General features: G+C 34.2%; 1 protein-coding gene across 1 annotated transcript in view; it reads right to left on the reverse strand.

Annotated features, from left to right (window-relative positions):
- Positions 1 to 6,657: 6,657 nt before the first annotated feature.
- LRRC7 (leucine rich repeat containing 7) overlaps positions 6,658 to 22,120 on the reverse strand; it is a 120,830-nt gene continuing 105,367 nt past the window's right edge. The window contains exons 22-25 of the mRNA XM_032217205.1: positions 21,770 to 21,985; positions 21,050 to 21,142; positions 20,089 to 20,163; positions 6,658 to 7,174 (exon numbers count right to left, since the gene is read on the reverse strand). Of these exons, the coding sequence (XP_032073096.1) occupies positions 7,067 to 7,174; positions 20,089 to 20,163; positions 21,050 to 21,142; positions 21,770 to 21,985 (492 nt within the window). The 3' untranslated portion in view covers positions 6,658 to 7,066. The remainder of the gene's footprint in view (positions 7,175 to 20,088; positions 20,164 to 21,049; positions 21,143 to 21,769; positions 21,986 to 22,120) is intronic.

Genomic DNA, 22,120 nt, shown 5'->3' on the forward strand with positions numbered 1-22,120 from the left:
TACTGTTGAATCACCAGACTGAGATTTTAATTCCTCATATAATACTATCTGTTCAGCAATATATGGAATTATTTGTTGGACACTGGCAAGTACTGAGGGTGATTGCAAAAGCTACAATCCTAATTGAATACAAGCTTAAGAGATAGCTGGTTCTAACTCAGGCATGGGCAGCAATGCCCCTTTAAAACCTGTGGATTTCAACTCCCAGAATTCCTGAGCCAGGCATGGCTGCTGGCTCAGGAATTCTGGGGAATGAAGTCCATAGGTCATAAAGGGGCCATAGTTGGCCATCCAGGTCTAGCTTCCACCCATACAACCCCACACCTGCCTACCCCAATCAGCTGTTCCAGTAAAAGGCAATTACTCCAGAATCTTGATATTAGATGCTGACCATTGATACACTAAATGAAGTCCTATTTTAGAGAAAATGATTAGAGGTAAAGAGGGTTCAATGGCATCTTCTAGATGTCTGCTTTTGTCTATATAATAAAATGTTTTGGGTTTTCTAAATATGGTGGAAGGAATTCTTACAGATCAAAGAGGTGCTTCTAGGCATTAATTATAATCTACAATAAGTATCCTTAAGTGCTCCTGTGTGAAGCAGTAGACACTGACCTTTTTAGCTGCTGGGAAGTTAAGGATAGCATAAAGCTACACTAGTGCATTAAACATTTGTATCTGTGTGTATGTGAGAGAGAGGGTGGAGAAGGAGGGAGAGAGATTGACATTTCACATCTAGCCAGCTCTGCCAGATGCTTTCCACCCTATATGAACTTTAGCTATAGCAGGATCATCAACCTTCAAAATTCAAAAACCCCAGGAGAGCAAATGTTCACTCTATGGTGGCAGCTGCTGGGAAAGTAACCTTTTAAGCTGCTCTTTTATGTTCCAAACTATGCTTCAGATAAACTTGGGAGTCTTTAAAAAATTAAAACTAACTCTGAATCTGAGTACAAATAAAACCAAAGTTCCAACGAGAGACTTGCTGCTGATTATTGATACTTGCTTTCTGTGAGTGATAAAAGATGAAAATGTTGCAATACATTGCTCTGAAGGCAGAATGTTTACAATAAGGTGACTTTATTTATACAATAGACTTTTTAATATATTATTCAAAACACTTTTTTTAAATACTGAAAAAATTTGAGTACATCAAAGCCGAAAATGGCTCTGCTATACGCTGCACAGCATTGTTTGAGTCCCTGTATTCTTTTTATGTACAGAAAGCATCTGCAAAATGCATTCTAGACACAATATACACCTTACTAGTTAGTGTCAATACGCAAAGTAAAATGGAAAAGATACTATCTGTATGTGCAAATTAAAGATAATTGATTTCACTGAATCAATTCATTTAAAATATAGCTTTAAAGTACTTTTTCACATAAAATGAAGCAGCTTTCAAGTTCAGTAAATCTGTATACTGCAAAACATTGAATTACATTCACAATCTATGTTCATAAAGTAGTAAATGATTCTTCATTCAGCCTTATTTACAATGATACTGTAATTAAACTGAAAAGTATTTTGTCATATAGCAATCTTTTTAACACATACAAAAATGACAGTTCTGTATATAATTTAAGCTCAAAATCACAATTGTTTCAAAATATTAATTACAATACAGCTATCTCTATAATTAAACATGTGTTTTATAAAATGGTAAAATTTGTAATAAAGTAAGTTGTTGGTATTTACTTGATTACAGTACTCACAAGTAGAAAAACGTAACTAATAAGTCTTTGTCTTGCCCAGTGTTAAGCCACTTAAGCTAGCAAAGAGGCAGGAAAGGCCCCGATTTATAAAAATTCAGCCTCTTGTGCTGAACTGGTGTGGCTTATCGATGTTCAGAATAAAATTTCACAAAGGGGCATGAACATTCTAGATGGAATGAAATGCTGTGGAAACTTAATGCACATTTAAAGTTCATAAAGATTCAAGACTAGTCTGAAATTCATTAAAAAAAAGAATCCACTATCAAGAATTTGTGTGCTGAGACAAACATTCTTAGCCTCTGGGTGTCGCTGTTGGATTTCTCAAACAGGATTATCATTGTAGTAAGTACATAAAGTGAGTTTTTAAACTACAAGCAATGCATTTTTTAAAAAATTCTAACCTTTGATTTAAAAAATGTTTAATACTCGTCTCCTGTTTGGAATGTAGGGTAACAAAGCCATACATGAACAAAAGGAAAAATATAATAATTTTGAATGGATCTTAGGTATTTTACTAAAAATAATGTTTTATAGCTCTTAAGTACTCTTCAATTCCACCTTTTACTTTAGGAACGTGAAAGTTACAATCATGGAAAACTTCAGTCGGTCATTGGAAATGGTTGCTCTTGGTGTGATTGAATCTTACCAATAGCTCTTCTCATTTACTTGGGCATTTTGAAAAAAAGGCATGCATTGCCAGAAACAGAACTCAAAACACAAGCTAGCTCAGTACAATGCTTATATTTTTACTGAGAAAAGGAGGCACAGCTTGCTGTGACAAAGTCTTTCATGCGCTCCTCAGTTAAGGATATATTTTCTCCAAAATGTCATAGGCATAAGATTTACAATGGGGCTGTTTTCTTGCAGAAGTTTCATTACGCAAGTAATATCATCAGTGCTATGTGTTACCAAGCACTGATAATGAAATGTCTGCAAGAAAATAACCAAGCCCAGGAGTACTAAGGACCCCTCATTTCAACCCTGAGCTACAAATATTCTTTATAGATTTACAGTGATTAAATCTCCATGAAAAAAATTACATTTGAATTCAAAAATCTTAACCAATTTAACATATGATGAGGTCTTTAGTGCAAAAGGATATACTGAAGCTATGAAAGTAATAATAAATCTGATATTGCCATGAAAAACTACTAAGGGAATCTGTCAGCTAAAAGTGAAGGAAGACAATCCGGACAAAACTGGGAAGTTTGACAATACATTTTGTGAGAGATTTTAAATGGTACTCACCATTGGCAGCAAGGGCAAAATAGAATTCACAACAGCAAAACAGTTCACTTTCCTAACCATTGTCCTAATGTGCCCCTGATTAATAGTTAATTGTATCTTCTTATACTAATATTTACACATGAATTAAAAACTTTACATCATTTGTATGAGAAGAACAGAAGTCTAATTTTAACCAGTTGCAATTTTAAAGAGGCGCTTGTATGAAAGAAGTTTAAAAATGGCTGCCTAGATACTTCCTAGCATTTATTTTACTTGATTTTTTAAAAAAAATGTCATACCTATCAAAATGATTCCATGTGGTACTTACAAGGCGATGTTTAAAAATTTATTGTACCTCCTAAAATGATTCCGTATGGCATCTTATTAACTAGATTGCTTTTTACATTACTTTCTATAAATAGCCCTGGGAAAAAAATCCGTAAGAAGGGTTCTGAGAGCGAAAGCTTTCTAAGATCGGTCTGTAGAGGGTCTGTTATAGGCAAATTGGCCTAGCTGCAGGTGCTGATGCAAATCCATTTGCTCTCCATACAGCAAAGTCCTATTTCTCCGGTATGTATATGTTTGTGTATCTCTCTCTATGCTCTGCTGAATGGAAGCCAAAAAACCAGAGTTATCTGTCTCTCCTGGTTCTTTAATCGTGCTTTAAGGCATGTTTGGGCAGAGCGCCTTTGTATATAGTCAGGGTTGGCTAGCACAACTGTCACCATGGAAACAAATGCAGCAAAACCCAATTTGAATGAGAAGTAGGAGCTGAACGGAGCAGTTCAGCTTCAGTTTCTGCTTTGGAATTCATAGGAGCCTTTAAAAAGCCTTGCCAAAGATGACAGATTACCTGTTTGGAAATGGGGAGGGAGATTTTAGCTATATAGTCTCTGCTCTGTTTTTCAGAACGGTCTAAAGATCATAATGGTATTAGTGACACACGTGCAGTCCTTCACAAATTGAATAAATGTTATATATTGTGTGGAGCACTATACTTTATTTATCACTGCCTTTCATTCAGGAACTCAGCAGGGCACAACAACCCTGTTAAGTGGGTTGGGCTGAGAATGGCTGTCTGAAAGTCACCCAATCTGCTTGCACGATTAAGGGTAGGCTTGAATCTGGGTCTTCTGGTGCAGGTCTAACAGCTTAAGATCACACATTATTCCTTATCCAAAGCTCTGTAAATTTAAGGGGATGGGAAGAGAGAAAGATTTCCATACTTAACTTTTCTTCCCAATTAGACTCCCTTTTCTGACATGGATGCTTAACAGAAATCAGCTGGATGTGATGGACTTTGGCAGAAGACATCTGCCATTGTCCTCAGGTGTGTTTCTTAGTCTCCCAACCTCTGCATCCCCTAACTGGATGGTTGCAAGATGGGAACTTCCAGCTAGCTATAGTCGGCTTCAGAAGGGACTACTAGGACGTGATGGAATGTAATAGTAGAGAAAACATGAATTGGCTTTATACTTGCATTGACTCTGAGAAGAAGCAAGGAATAACATTTTCTTAATGATTCCATGCCCTTCGAAAAGGAAGACTCCTTAAAGGTCGCTAAATAACATAAACATTATTCTGTTGGGGAAAAGCTGTCCATGTATGGCAATTAAGCCAGTACTTGACTTGGAAATGCTGCACTCACTGCTTTATGGCGCCATTTTAAAAAAAACAAATAAAGGATGATCAAAACAACCAATGCTAATTAGGAGATGCATTAGACTGCACTTTTCCAAACTATATGTTGCCATGGTGCAATTGTGCTTTTAAGAAGAAGTGTAGTGTAATACAAATCACAATGCTGATTTTGATACATTAATTTATATTGGCATTTTAGAGAAAAAGCAATGCAGTCCCATTTTCCTTATTGATGTCATAATCTAATGAAATCTGTATGATTTCTGACTGGTTGAGATGATTTCAGTAATTAAGAGGAAAAGAAGGGCTATTTTTTAAAAGAATAGCAAAACAAAATCATGGCTAAAATGGCTAAAATGTAAAAGCAAAGGATTTTTGCATTCCTGCAAAGCATTTTTTCCCTTTAAAATTTGGCAGAGCTCTAATTTATATTGTGAATTATTTAAATGTTTTTTTTATCACTAGGAAGATAGAATGTTAATTTTGTACAAGGTTTTTATAAAGGGTTAGGGGGAAAGTATTAATAAACATCAACTTGTTACATAATTAATTTTCTATTCAGTTTGAGATAACCAGTTATTTTTGTTAGGAATGAATAATTCCAAACCAAGGCCTCTTGTTTAAATCATAAATTATCTTTGGAACCAAAGAAATTTCCTTTTCACGCATAACCTGGAGTAATATTTTTGAACAATAAAGTTAAATCTCACCTACTGTAGACAAGCACTAATTTTTAAAACAACTAAACATTGCCATTAGTCTACAGAATATTTTATGGATTAATCTGTAAATTTCTATTTACCATGTCCTCAGTTCTAAGTCAAACTGGAAGCACATAGCAAAATTCATATCCTCCCCCCAAATATTTAGTATTATTAAAGCCATCCCTTTATTTGTACATTGTGCTAATGTGCATATTATGGGATATCTTTCCTGTTTAACAAATTTTTGGTATCAACATTTTGCTGCACAGTTTTTTAAACCAATTTTCCAGCAGGTGGACTAATTTGACTCTAGAAACAATGCACCAAGTTGGTAATGCAAATGATTATCTAATTGTTTGGAGTCCAGGATTACAAAGAGAATAATACTATTTCCCTTAGTAAGTTGGTTGCTTATTAAAGACAAAGCAGAGACATTGTCCATAGAAGCATGGTATTCAAAATTCACGAAACAGCTTACTGTATGGTCACATACAAATTGAGAAAAAATGAAAGTTTTCTTGATCTTCTCTCTCCTTATTCAGAAAAGTATCGGACTCTTGGGCTGATCAATGTATGGCAAATTATTTAACTCCCAAATTCCAAAGTTGGGCTTGTTTTCAAAGTCCTTTGGCATGGTAAAGTTTGGATGTATGGTGGCACATGTATGCATTTGTGAAATTTTTATCTCACGGCAATCAAAAGACTCTTGACAGTTTTCAGATGCCTGACATTTGAGTTACAAGAATATTCAATTATATACGTACTTTCTTAGACTATGTGAGGGGGGAACAAAATACTTGTATTTCCTTTCTTTCCTATCACTGTGTTCAGAATTGTAACAATCTAAGCCTGTCCATATCTGAATGTTCTGGTAACTCAAAGTAACATTTCATTCATCTGGTGATGGTGGACTACAATCCTCGGAAATTTACACCAGTTTGTCTAATTTAGTGTCTTCTAAATATATAGCCCAAACTGCCAGCATAGATGTTGGGATGCCTGGAGCTTATGGAAGTTGTAGTCCAAATCAACTGCAAGCCATTAACCAGGTTGATACAACATTCAGTATCTACTTTTACTGTTACTATTTTTGTGATTTATATTCTAAACTTCTTTGAGGTAAATCCTGGAAAAGAATATATTGTGAGCAGAGCAAAGCCTGGTTTTGCTCATTAGACTCCCATTAGCCTCCCAAATAAATTCAAGGTTATTTTAAATTGGATATTGCACTCTTAAAAGATATATATGTATTTACATTGTAAAAAAAGGGAAAAAAATGAAAAAGCTAATAGGTCTGCAGTGCAACTCTAGACCTATTTCTACAGAAGTGAATCCCATTAAGTTCAATTCTCATGTTACTGAATATAGAACTACTAAAATATTCTTTATAAATAATTTATATCTTATGTGAGATAGAAATATTTTATGGGAATTATAATTTTATATAATTTTCTTTTTAAAAACATAAACAATTGTGAGGCAGTAATTTTGATGGAGACTAAGATTTGTAAAGAACTTGTGTGTGTTTCTGTGTCCTGAAATAAAGACATCTAGAAACAATTAAAAAGAATATTTTAAAAATAAGCTGGTACCAATGCATAGCCAGAGACTTACAAAGAAAAATAATACATAGTCAGTTGGAAGTTATATTTATATAGTTATTTTTCCCCAGGGTAATCATTACTAACATATAATATTATACATTTGGCACTATATTTGCCATTGGTCCAGCAATTGGCAAAAAATGTTAGGCATATTTTATTATTTATAAAAAAATATTTAGACAGTGAGCTCACGTTGAATAACTAGGTCTACTGTATTCTGGAAACTCTTCAGCAGTAATACAGCTTTTTCATGTTCCATATGTACAAAACTGTGTCCATTTGCCTGCAACAGACAAAATAGAAAAAAGTAAGTGTTTTAGAATTTAGTAACATGCGGCATATAGTTTAAAGATCAACCACTATCCCATGATATGGTATAATTTAGAAAAGCAATGCCGTAGTAGTGTTTCTCACTTTAAGATGTGAGGACTTTAATTCCCAGAATTCCCCAGCCAGCATCATTATAATGACATGCTGTGAAATTTGTAGAGATGTTTGAACCTCAAACATCTGTACAAATTTCACAGCATGGGCTTAAGCAATCATCAACTTTATTTGGATGTCTTTCCCATATTATGCCAATAGAGTAGTATTTGGTTTGTCTAAGTAATTTGCTCAGTTTAGAGAAGTCATTCCCAGCATTGTACCCTCCATGTCCTTCTAGAATTCCCATCATCATGCTCAGTAGCTCATACTGAATTCTCTATAAAAATGTCAGATGAGGATGAGCAGCGAGGTAGCTATGCATGCATTGGTCTTGTTAAAAAAAAATGTAATTTGCTGCTCAGAATGCTTTGCGTGCAAGAGATTTACCCTCCCTTATTAATTAAGCAAAGACCCCGAGAGGAGCTTGAGACTGCTGAAACAATTTAAAAGTCCTAAATAAATTGGTCATGGACATAAATTGAATTGGAATATTTTCAGGATGTCCTGAGTAGCTCCCAATGCTTTAAAAAAATAAAATAATTATTTTATTTTATAAATAAAATATAATAAATGAACAACAGGCCCTACTGCACAATCTGGTATTTGCTTCATTGTACAAGCAATCAAGTACTAGTCTCAGGCATTTCTGTCTAACAAACAAGCTCTTAAGCAAACTTTCTTTCTGACTTTATACATACATATATACATACATATAGTATATTTGTGTGTGTGTGTGTGTATGTATGTATATATGTATGTGTATATCATATATATCAAATATAATATCTATATAACATGTATCTATTAATTATGTACTCATTTACCTATTATCTACCCTAACCCTATAACTATCTAACTAATCGGTATTATCAATTATCTCAAGTTCTAAAGAATAAAGCTGCCTTAAACACAACCCTAATTTTAATATAATATACAATCTGGAAGGTATTAGAACATGACAAAGGTCACTATCTTCATCATGTTTTCCCCACAGTTGTTTCCAAATTCCACCAAGAAAACAGGGAGAATCAGCAGAACAACAAAAGTTGATACTGGTCTTCCATAAAACTACATTCAGTTAAATAATCCTAGGAATTTCCCACACTGAACTCCAACAGCTGCGCCACAAAATCATTTCTACCTATTATTCGAGGTTGGAAAGATTTTAAATTTAGCACAACTTCTAAATCAACGATGTCTTTATGGCTACTTAGGAACAGATTAAGCCAGGTCACAGAGTTAAATTTGTGAACCAATTGCTTACAACAGCTGTGTCATAATCCAAATAGCTTTTATATCAGACCAACATTTCATATACAACAAGCAGAATCCTATCAAATACTCAGTGTTAATGGAAAGAAGAAATCTGCACTAAGAAGTTTCCCCACCCCAACTGTATAACTTGAATTAATGAATCTCTCTAATAGAGATTTGGGATAATAAGGATATGCTTAATATTTCTATTTATAGTATTGTGATGTCCTATGGCTGTATCATCTATTAAAACCATTTGTGGAATATGGAATTTATTTCTGAAAGCATCACTAACCTTAATTTACTCCAGACTACTCTTAACACTTGGATTTTATTAGATTAGCATCTACATGCAAAGGTTAGCATTTTTATTTGAGCGTTCTAACATATGTGTAATTGAAGCAGTCCGATCATATTAATTGCATAATTGCTCATTTGAATAAAGAATAAAGAGTTTTATGCTTTATGCTTGGGTCAATCTCAACTATTTCTAATAATCATTTCAATCCCATGTTTTGGGATTCAAGTTTTATTTTTTAATTTATTATTGTGCATGTTGTAGTTCAGGAATTTTATTTATATATACAGTTTCTGCTCCTAAGCTTTGGTTTAGTAATAGTTTGGAAAATAATAGCACAAGCTAGGTGTAATTGCTGCAGTACGGTGGCTATTATGGAGTTTTTAGTTTGTATGTTCCCAATTCTCTTCAACTTGTCCCACACATCCCATTTATATACTCTCTTGTGGTTTGAACAAACCACTTTTTGTTTCCAAAATTGTGCATTCAAATACTGACGGAAGCAAACTATACTGTAGTTGGTCAGTTTGATGGCATGGCAATTTATAGTTTGTACAAATGTATGAGGAAAAGAAATAAATGCAAAGGGAGGAGGAAATAAATAAATGCAAAATCCATTTAAGGAAAAAGTGTTTTTCATTGGAATAATTATTTTCTTTAGTTCAGGTTTGAGCACCATGCCCAGATAGAAAAAATGTGAGAAAATTGTAATAATATCTCAGGTATCTTGAGTGTGTTAAGACAATCTACACAATGTCTGGTTGTTGGAATAGACATTATTATATTGGCTTGCAAAGCAGATGTTAGAGCTCCTAACATGAGCATGCTTGAAATAAAATTACATGTGGCAAGAAGACTATAGCTGATATAGCTGTTAGTATGATTTTATCATTGGCAAAGGTATAATTTAAGGCTGATAACCTAAAACTTTCTCTTATTTGGAGTGTTATGTGAAAATTGTGGCTGCTCAAAGCCATAGTATGAAATGAATAGGTTTGAATAATGGGATGATTTGCATATGTATGGAGTTAAAAACTGATTGCTGAATGTGATAAGAACAGTATATGATGAAACAATGTGTGACTTAATGCAATGATTAATAAGTGGTTCAACATAGAATATGACAAGAATAAAACAATGTTCAATAGATTGTTTGATTTATTTTTGAGTAAATTTATAAAGTGTTTTTTGTTTGTTTGGGACATGGATGTATATATACTTTGACTATAAGATAATACTTGCTTCAAAGAACCTAACCTTTACAGCATTTGCAATAGCAATAGCACTTAGACTTATATACCATTTTACAGTGCTTTACAGCTCTCTCTAAGCGGTTTACAGAGTCAGAATATTGCCCCAAACAATTTGGGTCTTCATTTTACCCACCTCGGAAGAATGGAAGGCCGAGTCAACCTTGAACCTGGTGAGATCCAAACTGCAGCCAGCCATCAGTCAACAAAAGTAGCCTGCAGTACTGCACTCTAACCACTACACCACTAACGCTTATTTGTTAGACTGTTTTGCAATGAGTATGGATAAGAAATCAAGGTAGTCATGTTTGACACTGGCATTGGAGGAAATGATTGCAAGTAACATGTGCATTGTGAAAAATTAAAGCAAATAGCTAAATTTGTGTATCCTGGAAGAATGTTTACTAAAGTTGGGAAGATGCTAGACTTGTAAATGATGGTAAATGATATGCTTGTTTAGTGAAATGAATGTTTGTCAAAGGAAATAAATGTTGTGGGGAAGTGGGTATTGGATATACAATGGGAATGCGTTATTTCAGAACTTTATTTGGAAAATAAGAAAAAATAGAATTAAGTAAAACTAAGTGCTGAATCAATGTGGATTGAATACAGGAAAGAATTATCAACACAAAAATATGTAGAGAGAGTTGGGTATATAGAAAGACTGAATTAGGATGTAATATTAAATTGCAAAAGAAATACATGAAGGAATAGTGGTGTATTGAGAAGAGGATTGAACAGAGTTGATGAGGTTCTCAAAGAAAGAGAAGACTTTTCTAAAGTAGAAAAATCAGACTACTCATAAAGTTTAAATAGAATAAATGAATAGTGTATAGTGAATGGTATTGACCAAAACTAGATTAAGCTGCTTACTGTTCTTTTTCTGCACTTTGTCTAATTCTCCTTAATCTAACTCCTTCCCTCCCTCCCTCCTTCCCTCCCTCCCTTCCTTCTCTCCCTCCCTCCCTCCCTCCCTTTTGTGTTTTCAACATGGGCAATTTGAAAATGGGCAATATGACCAAACATTATCTATACAATAGGCAAAATTTAAAAAGAAATATAACAATGTGGTCTTGGGTTCTTTTGTTCAAATTCTCAATCCTTCTTTGATGAGTTTATTTGAGTTTGATGCAATATACAAGCTCTCACTACTCTCACATAAAATCTATAACTATACACAGAAACATCCATCCTATTTCACTAATGACCCTTTAAATAGATAATGACTGTGTTTGCTTCAGAAACTTTTATGCTCTTTACCATTTTTATTTATTTATATCAAATCTATATGGCCAGCCATCTCATAAAGGCAACAATGTAATAACAAGTAACAAAATATAATTATTAGATTACTATTTTTAATTGCACAGATCGATAGAGAAGTTTATCTTAGCAACCAATAATAGCTAATAAAACTTACTGAAAAAACTAAGAGGACCAAATTTTATTAACATTTATGTTAGGTGGGAAGCTATCAAATTCCAGACTAATTGAGGAAATAAAATAGATGGCAAAAAACTTCCAGTACTTCCATACTGTGAGGAAAATAAATATGGACATGACCATGTAATTATTGGGAATCTACTTTATAAGGTGTATATTTAAATTTATAAATTTATATTCTATAGATTTATAGAAATTATAATACATTAAAATTCTTACAGATACACTGAGATGTGTGTTCATTCTATTTGCAGGTAGCTGATACCTTGCATCACCCAGACACTTTAGCTTTAAGTTTCATTGTTTATAAAAATTTGCTACTGATGGGGAACTCAGCTCAGAATAAAATAGCTATAGCTTAGAGAGTTTGGCTCATTATTTAAAAATGTTTCTTAATGTCTGGTTTATATCTTGAAATTAATATTGTTAGAATTGATATGCTAACCCTGCATTAAAATATACTGTTAGGAATTAATAAAAATTATATTCTGTGACGTGAACAATTTGTTCTCTTTTTTGATATGTTTCAAATAAACATATCTACCTTTTAAATGTGAATATTGGTCTGAACTACTAATTTCCAGTTACTTGGGTGAATTTGAAGAAATAATTTCTCACATAGTTAGAGTGTTTTTCCTAGTATAGTTGAACAGTAATTATTATTTTCTAATGCCTAACTGATTGTGTGTGCATACCACGTGTATGTGAATATTGGATACCCAGTATCAAATAGTAATATATGCACTGTCAAATAAGTAAACCTATTGCTTTTATATAACAGAGAAGGAAGTGAGAAGTGTAATAATAAATAGAGAGTCCACACACAAAAGATTTTTTTTAATTAAGTTAAATGTTGCTTTAACAAACAGCAAGAAAATAATTTAAGAGAAAGAGTACAAATTCCAGACAGATAAAAGACATTCAACAAAGCCTTGAATTTCATGTGCAAAACCTTAGAGGAATATTTCTGGCAGCCAGGTTTACGCTGGCCTCTATTTAGGTTTTTTTTTTTATATAAAGGCTGATGGTCCATCCTGTTGTAGTAAGTAGCCTTAAATGCAAAATGTCTGTCTATAAGTCCCTTTCTCGTTTCCTGATGGCCTAAATTTGATTTCCCAGCTAAGAATCAAAAACCTCTAATTTAGGTCACAGTTCATCTATTTACTCCAGAGTAATCTTATTTTTTAAAATGGGAAAATAACATTTTAAAATGTTTTAATTGGAAATGAGCAAAAGTATTCTTTTTTAAAATTCTATTTGATTTGATTGTGATGCATTGCAAAGGTCCGATCACATTTTCTATCCAAGGCATTTAATCAAAGGATCAGTATGTGATTCCTAAACATGCAGCATGGATAAACTGACACATGGTATATTGGTTGATTTACTTTACCGTAAGCAAGCTTTCGGCCTTCCTTCTTTTACAGCTTTCCCCTGAATCTTAGAGGCAAGTGACTACAAAGACTGCTGGAAAGTCTGAGGATGCATGAGGAATCTCTGCTATGATAGCACATGCTCCCAGATGGTGACACAAATGGAAGCAGGGGAAAAAAGATCATTTGGGGCAACAAAATTATAAATGGTAAGTCTCTCAAAAGCTTAGAAACAGAAGATAAATTAGAATTACAGTAAACTTCAGAATGTGAGGATGGGAAATATGCAACCAAGACAAACAGATCTGCTTGGTTCCATCCTGCAGTGATACCACTTCACTTCAAATTCACGATTGTCATGGACATTTATAATTTTTAATGGCAACATGTTTTGCTAAAGTGCAAGATGAAAATTTAAATGGAGGTATAATACTGATCCGACAGATCATATATGATCTCCTTCAAACATAAACCTACACCATTGTCTTTAATAAGAATTGCATGCTGGTTGTCTGAGTAACGGATCCTTGCATACCGCATAATCCACTTCCCTAAGATTAATTCTTGAAAATATGTTGACTTGAAAAAACAATTATTTCTATTATGGGAGTTATTCCCTCATTTGTCTTTTGTTTGTTTGTCTTAAACAGAAGGTAGTCTTTGTAATGAAAAACGTCCTCAGTTGGTAAGTTCGATTTAATGCATGAGGCAGGCAAAACAATGTATAGGCAAACTTTAAGCTTCCTTAACTGAAGTGTGTTGATGATGCTTTGGAGTGGATTGGCTTAGACACAAACAAGTGGGATTTAAGAAAAATCCAATCCTTCTTGTGTATTCGGGCCATCTGTAATAAGAACAAATATATTTCAGAACCTCAGAGCTAATTTTGTTTGACAGCAATTCTTATTAGGTTGGAAATCATTGCTGAACTTACCATGTAACCACCCCAGGTTTGTTGGCCACAAGTCAGGGTAATAACCAGTTTCTGAAATCTGAAAAAGGAAAGTATTGTGGCTGTGGTTTGGCTACTTTGCCACCGCCCAATTTATTGATAACTGGTACTTAAACAAAAGCAGTTTGAAATGAAAGCCTGAAACATAATCGATAGGCTAGGGAGAATCTCTCACACCTCACAACACAATGTGCTTTTAAGATGGGATAATTTCTGTTTTGCCCACTTACACTCTGGATAAAGGGGATGCGAATTACCACAGTGAAAATGGAATGCATTCGAGGCCCAATTACTGTACATGGTTTCCAGACCTGGTTTTTTGTTGTTGTTTAATTTACACCCTTTTTCTCAAATATACACAAGAAATAAAGGTCTAGGGAAAGGTTCACAGCTCACACATCTCAAGGGCATAAAGGGAGCCAAATTTCACCTCTTGAATCCTTTCTGGAGTCCTGTGTCTGAGCTCTTTTCTCCTGTTTGAACCTATTCTTGATGTAGGGAATCAGATGAAAGCATTTTGCTTTAGGGGACTAATTACAGTACGTAGTTGATACCCTTATCTCATTTTATTTAGGACTAGGCAAATTTAGACTGGAAGAGTGTTAGGGTTACTACTACAACACATATTAATTAAGTAGTCCCCAGGAAGTCACATATCTGTATATAACTACATTAGTAATAGTAATTATGTAAATCTTGCTATATTTGTCTTAGAAAAGTGTAAGTAGAAACATTCCACAAAAGCTTATAGTTCCAGTAAGATTACATTTAAAACTAACAATTTGCCATATCGTTTCAAAAATTGTAAACAATAATAAAATAAGATTTTATTAGTGTCCATTTCTGGAACTCTCTGAGCCATTTTGCATGAAAGGTTTACTGAGAAGAGTAAATGTTCATGTTGAAATGACTCTTAGTGGGCTAATTCATTGTGTGAACTGGACCTAAAGGATGATTTATTATAATTTTAGCATAAAGACAAACTTATTTTCATGCATATTTATCAAATGTATTTTTCAGTTATAAAGTGCATGTATGAATGATCCATTATAGATGATAATCCTTGATTTACAACTATGATGATTCCAAGTTACGACAGCCTCAGAAAAAAATGACATGTGACCCATCCGTGATATTGAGACCATCCCACTATACCATGATCACATGACCACAATCCAGCAGCTTGACAACCAGCTTGCATTTACAGCATCACATGACCATGATTTGCAATCTTCCCCGCCGGCTTCCAAGCCAATTGGAACAAGCAAAGTCAATTGGGGAAGCTGGATTCACTGAATGACCACAGTAATTTACTTAATATCTGTGGTGATTAACTTAATAACTGCAGTAATGATGGTCATAAAATCAAGTTTGGTCATATGATGACTTTTAACAACTGCATTGCTTAGTGACTGAAATTCTGGTCTCAAATATAGTTGTAAGTCAAGGACTATCTGTAACAACTACTGATTGAACTATCATTTCATGACAATTCAAACATTCCAGGGTAAATGTATGAACTATTAATTATCAGATTTAGATTTAAATATGATTATTCTCCTTGATTATTCTTATGTAACAAAATATATTAGGAACAATAATTAAACAACTATAAAAGGTATTTTAAAGCATGCGGAATGTGTTGCCCATAAATGAAGTAAAATGCTCTGGCCCTGCTTTGTTTGAAGAGTCCATGCCAATTGCACCCCAGGCCTTTCACTCTGCAGCACTTGCACAAGAGAGCAAAGGACCAATTTCTATATTTATTTTGGGAAAAAGTCAATAGGAGATTCTATGTCAATTCTTTATCACTGTGAATGTGTCTTCTAAATGGATAAATGTACCACCAAAAAGAACCTTTCTCTTCTTCTTTCAATCTGACAAAACAGAACCCTGAGCAAAGACTCACCTGAAGCTTTCAGCATTCAGAAAAAGGCCTTCCACTCTGCAAGGTTGACAATAATTCAACATTTGACCTACTCACGCAGTAGGCAGGACATGCTATTGGAAACCCTTCTTCTCTTTCCTGGGCCCTGCCTGATTCGACATCCTTTACCTGGGTATTTTTTTCAGTGGAAGTTAGGTCTATTAGCCAAAATCCATTAATTGATAGATTTCAGCAGCAATCATTAGTTGTGTTTCTGACAAGGGAGCACACATATTTTTTTTAAGACCACTCACTCATACAACTCACATATTGCTCAGTTAGCAAAGAAAAGCTCTAACAATGACTTAACCATATCAGAAATGAGCATGGAAACCAAGCCTAAAGTATTAAAAAAAATAAAGCAAAGCCAAACCTGAAGACCCAATGTGATGGGAAGAAGAGAGTGTACAAGTTGGCAGTCATTTTCAATCTAGAATTCCTCTAGTCACGTTCAAGAAGGAATTGCAAATGTCTAACATTATCTGCAAAAGGACCCTTGATATTTTAAAATGGGTTAAATTTACTTGGTGGCAGAATTCACTATGATTTAGGTCTTAACTGAATGCCATCAGTACGGCTCCTGAAAAACATATAATGAAAATTCATGCCGAGTATGCTCTTTTCAGAACAGTTTCTTTCAAGCTGTAAGCAACTAATAGTTCAAGATATGCTAACATGGAGATAGTTTTACCATGGATGCTTTATACGGGTCTTTGTGTGTTGTGACAGGATAGTAATTAAATAAATAAATAGACTTAAGAAATTATATTATTTCCATAATTATCTTATCTATGGTAAGTTGTTGACATAATATCAATTTCCCAACATTATAATTAGATTCCTTTGAGCTGTCATGAGTGAATATTTATTTTCAATCTATTGTCTAGTTTGTTTGTTTTTAAAATGGCAGGGTGTTACACTTAGAGAGAAATAAAGATGTTTTTCTGAATCTGCAGGAAACATGTTCTCTTTATACCTCTCTCAATGTAATGGTGACAAAACATATAAGCAAAGAGAACATACATCTATTGTGATGACGCTGTAGGTAAAAATAAAATAGCCCTTTGTTTTGCATCGCCTCATAACTGTGGCTAAGTAACTAACAAATTGTCTTTCCATCACCACCATTCAAATGCTCTGTGGAACAATAAGATCTTAATTGCCTTCCTAAAGGCAAAGCGATTAGTGGCATTCTGTTTCCTTAGGACCTCAGGTTCCACTCTGCTCACTTTTCATGCAATGCAAACCCTTGGCATATCCTCCCAGAAAAGTGGGCTGAATCTTGTCAAGGAAGATGATCCTGTAAATACCCAGGAACCAAGCTATGGAGAGTTTTAACATTGACAATTAGCACTTTGAGGTGGACCTAGGGGCAATTAAAATAGCAATGTACCAATACTATCATTAGTGTTAAGGTAGAGGAGAGAGAGTATGGCCTTGAGGGACTGGAGGAAGAATCACTGCCAAGGTAATCATCAAGTAATCAAAATCCCCAAGTCTGGCCTAGAATTCTAATGCATGTAAACTCACAAGCCCCTCCCTACTTCACACAAGGGTAAAGGAAGAGAGGGGAGAGGTGCACTCAGATTTGCAAGGACCTATTACTGTAACTTTAAAATAAAAGTAATATTGATCTTCATGACTTTGTTTCCTAGTCTGGTCTATCTTGAATGGCTAACCATTACATTGTTAAATCTGCTAAATCACCCAGTTAGCAAATAAACAGGCAGTACAAGTATTAGATTCTAAGTCACCTTAAAAAGGCAATCCAATATTAAGTGGCTGCTGTGGTCTAACTATGAGGTGATTAGGACGTCAGTCACTATTGTCCTGGCCTCGTAGTCCAAAAAGACCAATAATTGGTACACTAGCCAAAACTGGGTGAAGGAACTTCTGGCCAGGGCCTCCACCTCCTGCTCTAGCAAGAGCCACAAGGCCAGGAGAATCTTCAAATCAAAGACCTACTTTCTTAGTGAGAGACCACATGCACAGTCAAAGTTAGATCGAGCTAGACCAAACATGAACAAACAGTAACTTCTTCTTGCAAAGTTATGATCCATCTGTCCTTCACAGACTGGTCATCTCCATTTTATAACTAAAATTGTATCTATCTTTAGTTTGGATTAAAGTAGATATACAAAGAATACAAGAAATCCTATAGCTTAACACAAGGAAAGAAATAGAAGAGTAGAAAAACCTAAACTACCAACTTCTTCCTCTTTCTGAAACCCCTTAATTTTCCCTTTACCTATACATTCTGGCCTCTTCCACATATACGCTTACATATGTATACTTACCAACATATCTACTACTGTATTCTAGATCCACTCTAGTAGTAATTGAGGGGCCAATTTCACAAAATGCCTCTTTACCTAAGCTTAACATGTATTACTACATGACAATGCTGCTAATATTAAAATAACTTAGACAAGTGTAGAAAATAAGTTTTGAGGTTTTTATGGTTTATTTCTATTATGAATTCGTATCTCATATTTATTAAAATTGATTTATGTATTTATTTTTCTCTGTAGATGCCAACATAGGACACTGCTCCAATAACTGGGAAAGGGAATGAATGAGACAAAGAGAAGGAAAAGAAGGATTCAAAGAGTGATTGCATTTGAATAATAAAAAAGGGAATGAGTGTGTAGGATATATGATAAGCATGTTTAAAAAGCAAGTGCAACAGAAGCTTAGTTTTGTTATTCCCTTAAAATATGTTTCCACTGACAAAGAGACATGCCACATATAAAAGTGAACCAGATCCATACCAATAACCATAAATGTGTAGATATAAGATCAGTGACTTAGATTGAGTATATTTTCTGTGAAACATCTTGGTAGAATAGATCCCAAAACTTATCCTATAGAAATCTGCTTATCTATCAGCATTTTCAATAAAATGATTAGCTTTTTGTTCCACTCCATCAAAGTTGCAGTTGGTGATCATCATAAGCCACAGTCGCCTTGCTAGTACACTACAAATTTGAATATTCTAGTGTCTGACTGTAGCTCACATTACTTGAGCAAGTACTCTTAAATCCAACAGTTGATTTGCTGTGCTGTTAGTATGCTGACTTGGAAAGAAATCTTATTGATTTATTTGGTAGTTAAGCTTAAACATGCATGCTTTGGAAATAATGACTAATTGGCTTAAATAAAAGCGCATTAATTTAGCAAGCATGTCGAACAGCTATGCAGCTCAATACACAAAAGACAATTCTTTTACATTTATTAGTTGAAAATTTGTAAATGGTGGAAGATTATAGAATCCTAATTTGGAAATGTTTTTGAATTAATTGCTTATTTACTGCAAAATGCTTAAAAGGCGTAATAATTTTCAACAATTTCCTGGGACAAGTTTTATGAGATGATACAATCAGATTAAGAAATGTTCACACTGAAGTTCTTTTCTGATATAAAATACAGAATGGCACTATAACTTTGACACTGAAATAAAATTGCATGGCAGTGGTGTTCGTTTATTGTGCAAATCCTTGAGGAACTGACATAGGACTGTGTTGGCAAGCATAAAATCACAGACTGGGTGTGCGCTTAAATGTCTTGTGAGATGGTTATTGACACAGAGAACATCTTGAGTGCAGGCTGGACTTCTACAGTTTAATGAGGAATAGACTCAATCAGGAAACTGGACAAGATTTTTTTCTTTCGTTTTATAAAAAATTACTTATTCAAACTCTTCAGTGCTGTGATATTGAAGAACAAATAAACAATAAATTAAAAATAGGCAAAAATATTTAACAAAGGGGGAAATTCTCAGGGATTTTTTTGTTAACATTGAATTTCATTATTACAGCATACAGGGTAAATCAAATCCATTCCTAAACATTGTTTGGTTTGTGTGGTGGTGGTGTAAATACTGCTTTTTAAAAAGAAGTTATACGTAGGTGTCTCTTCAGCCAGCTTCACATTCAGGAATAAAATACCAAGTTCTATAAGTAAATAATATAGGTCTTAGGTAAATATTGGGCAAACTTCATATTAATATTGACTATTTTTATTCAGAACATACTATCTACTTCAAAAACCTGCTTCTGCCTTCTTTCATACTTAGCCAACAACAAATCCATTGTCTATTTGTGAGAGTAGCAATTCTGTGCAGCTTGTCAGCACTTTAGCACTTGAATCTTAGTCTCAGACCATTTGAAACTTATTTTGGGCAGGCAGAGAAATGTGGAATATGACAGCATGCAGATGAGCAAGGATATCTGCAGTAAAATCTATGCTTTCATTAAATAACAGTTCTCATTTACCTGAATAATCTTATCACCAGGCTGAAGCAGGTTTGATGCAGGTCCATCAGGCTGAACCCTAGTAACAAAGATACCCTACAAATCAAAAGCAACAGAGATTAGACAACTAAGAACTTTAAAGATGTTCTTCGGTTATATATGTTAATCTATAATTTTATTGGATTGGAAGCCACAACCTCTGAAACTTTCATACATATGTATGTTTTCTGTATTGAGATATCTTTGTCAGTCCCTCACAAAATGAAACATAGATTTATATCCTATTAGCAGTTGCTATATTGTCCTGAATAGTATATTTTGCTATTAAAACGAAACAGTATGAACAAAAAAATGTTTAAATATTAAATTGTATTCTTGAATTAACATGTGGAAGAAACAGAATTTCAGATCATATCTATTGAATGTACTGTAGGAGATGACCAGGTTGAGCCTGAGGTAGACATCAAATGCACCATCAGTCTAAAGTCCCTTCATGCCTACAAGAGAGCTAAGTTCAGTCTGCCTTGAATTCCACTGACTCTTATCTACTGCCTATTTGTTCTGACCATTAGCAGGTCAGATTCTTGTAGACAGCATAACCTTGCAATAAACCTTTATATTCTTTGAACTGCCTGGACTTCCGGATTTTCCTGTGTTTGACATGTACAATGTTACTAAAGAAGTAAGGAAAGGGAGCTTTCCATTTGTTTAAATTCTGCTATTGGATAAATACAAGCATTTGTCTTAATACAATGTTACAGATGCATCAAAAAGAAGTGAATGCATCCATACTGTACTTAATTGAATAAAATACAATAAAGAATCAAGCACACTTGGGAAGAAAAGATGTGAAATTATTAAAAACAGATTAACCATAAAGAAATTGCAGTTAATTACTTCACCCAAGGATTGTATGTTTCAAATTCCAAATGTCCTATTAAGGGTTAAAAGCTCTTGCATTTTTGAAAATGTAATATGTTACCTTATCAGAAGGTTTGAATGGATTTCCTTGGCCACTTATTCCTCCACTGATACTAAATCCAAGTCCTGGATTCTTCTCTATTCTTACACAAAACTATATATAAAAGATACAGAGTTATGCTGTATTCTTGCATTATTATTTCGATAATAAATATAAGTGCTCCACTTATTATTGTGTTGTAATTACTGTTATTTTAGTAAGACTGATTTTGGTGACATTTATTCATTATTTCAGAAAATATTATTCCTAGAGTACCTGCTCCTAGGCCTTTCTCTTTTGAAGTTCAGCAATTTACAGAAAAAAAAATTCTTCTGAACTAGAAGGAGTCCTGGTTTGAATGATTTACTTTGGAACATGAAAAACCCTATCAGAATTGCAAATTCTAGGTTTCTGAAGGAGTTTTGCCCATTCCTCTCAGAAACTGTGCTTGCAGGGTGTTCAGTGCTAACCTTGAATTTCTTAAAATTAGAAAGTTGATTGATTCACACATGGAACTAGATATAATTCAGGGTTTGTTTTTTTTTGCTTGTATGCTGATGAGCTGAAAAAAAAGAACAAATTTATAACCCAATCGTAAGTTTCTTGTTAAAGAAAGTTAGACAAAGGTTGCTTTCCCAATCAGATTTTTGGTGTGAAACCACTGCAGTGTGATATATCACGTTGACCTTCCCTCAAAATCTTTTAACAATTCTTTTACCCACATGATATTCTGCAATATACCTGTTCTGGATAACCATCCATACTCCTCTGTCCTTTAGTTTGAATGACACACCTCCCTGCTTGTGGTGCCCGAGAGCTCTGAGATGGGATCTGTATTGGCAACGGTGGCTGATACTGCTGGATTGTTACTTTGTTCATGTTGCCCTCATATGGCTGCTCTCGACTACGATGCTGTAGACTTTGTGACCCCATCAGAGTCTGAATATGGCTACCTGCCTGTGTATAATATAAATCCGTTAGGCCAGTAATGTATATAATCACAAAAAGCAATACATAAAATTTTATATTAATACAAACCTTATCTTAGACTTCAAAGATCAAATGTTAACTCTAGTTGCAAATAACTATAAT

The sequence above is a fragment of the Thamnophis elegans genome, chromosome 5 (genome assembly GCF_009769535.1).
Source record: "Thamnophis elegans isolate rThaEle1 chromosome 5, rThaEle1.pri, whole genome shotgun sequence".
Lineage (NCBI taxonomy): Eukaryota > Metazoa > Chordata > Lepidosauria > Squamata > Colubridae > Thamnophis > Thamnophis elegans.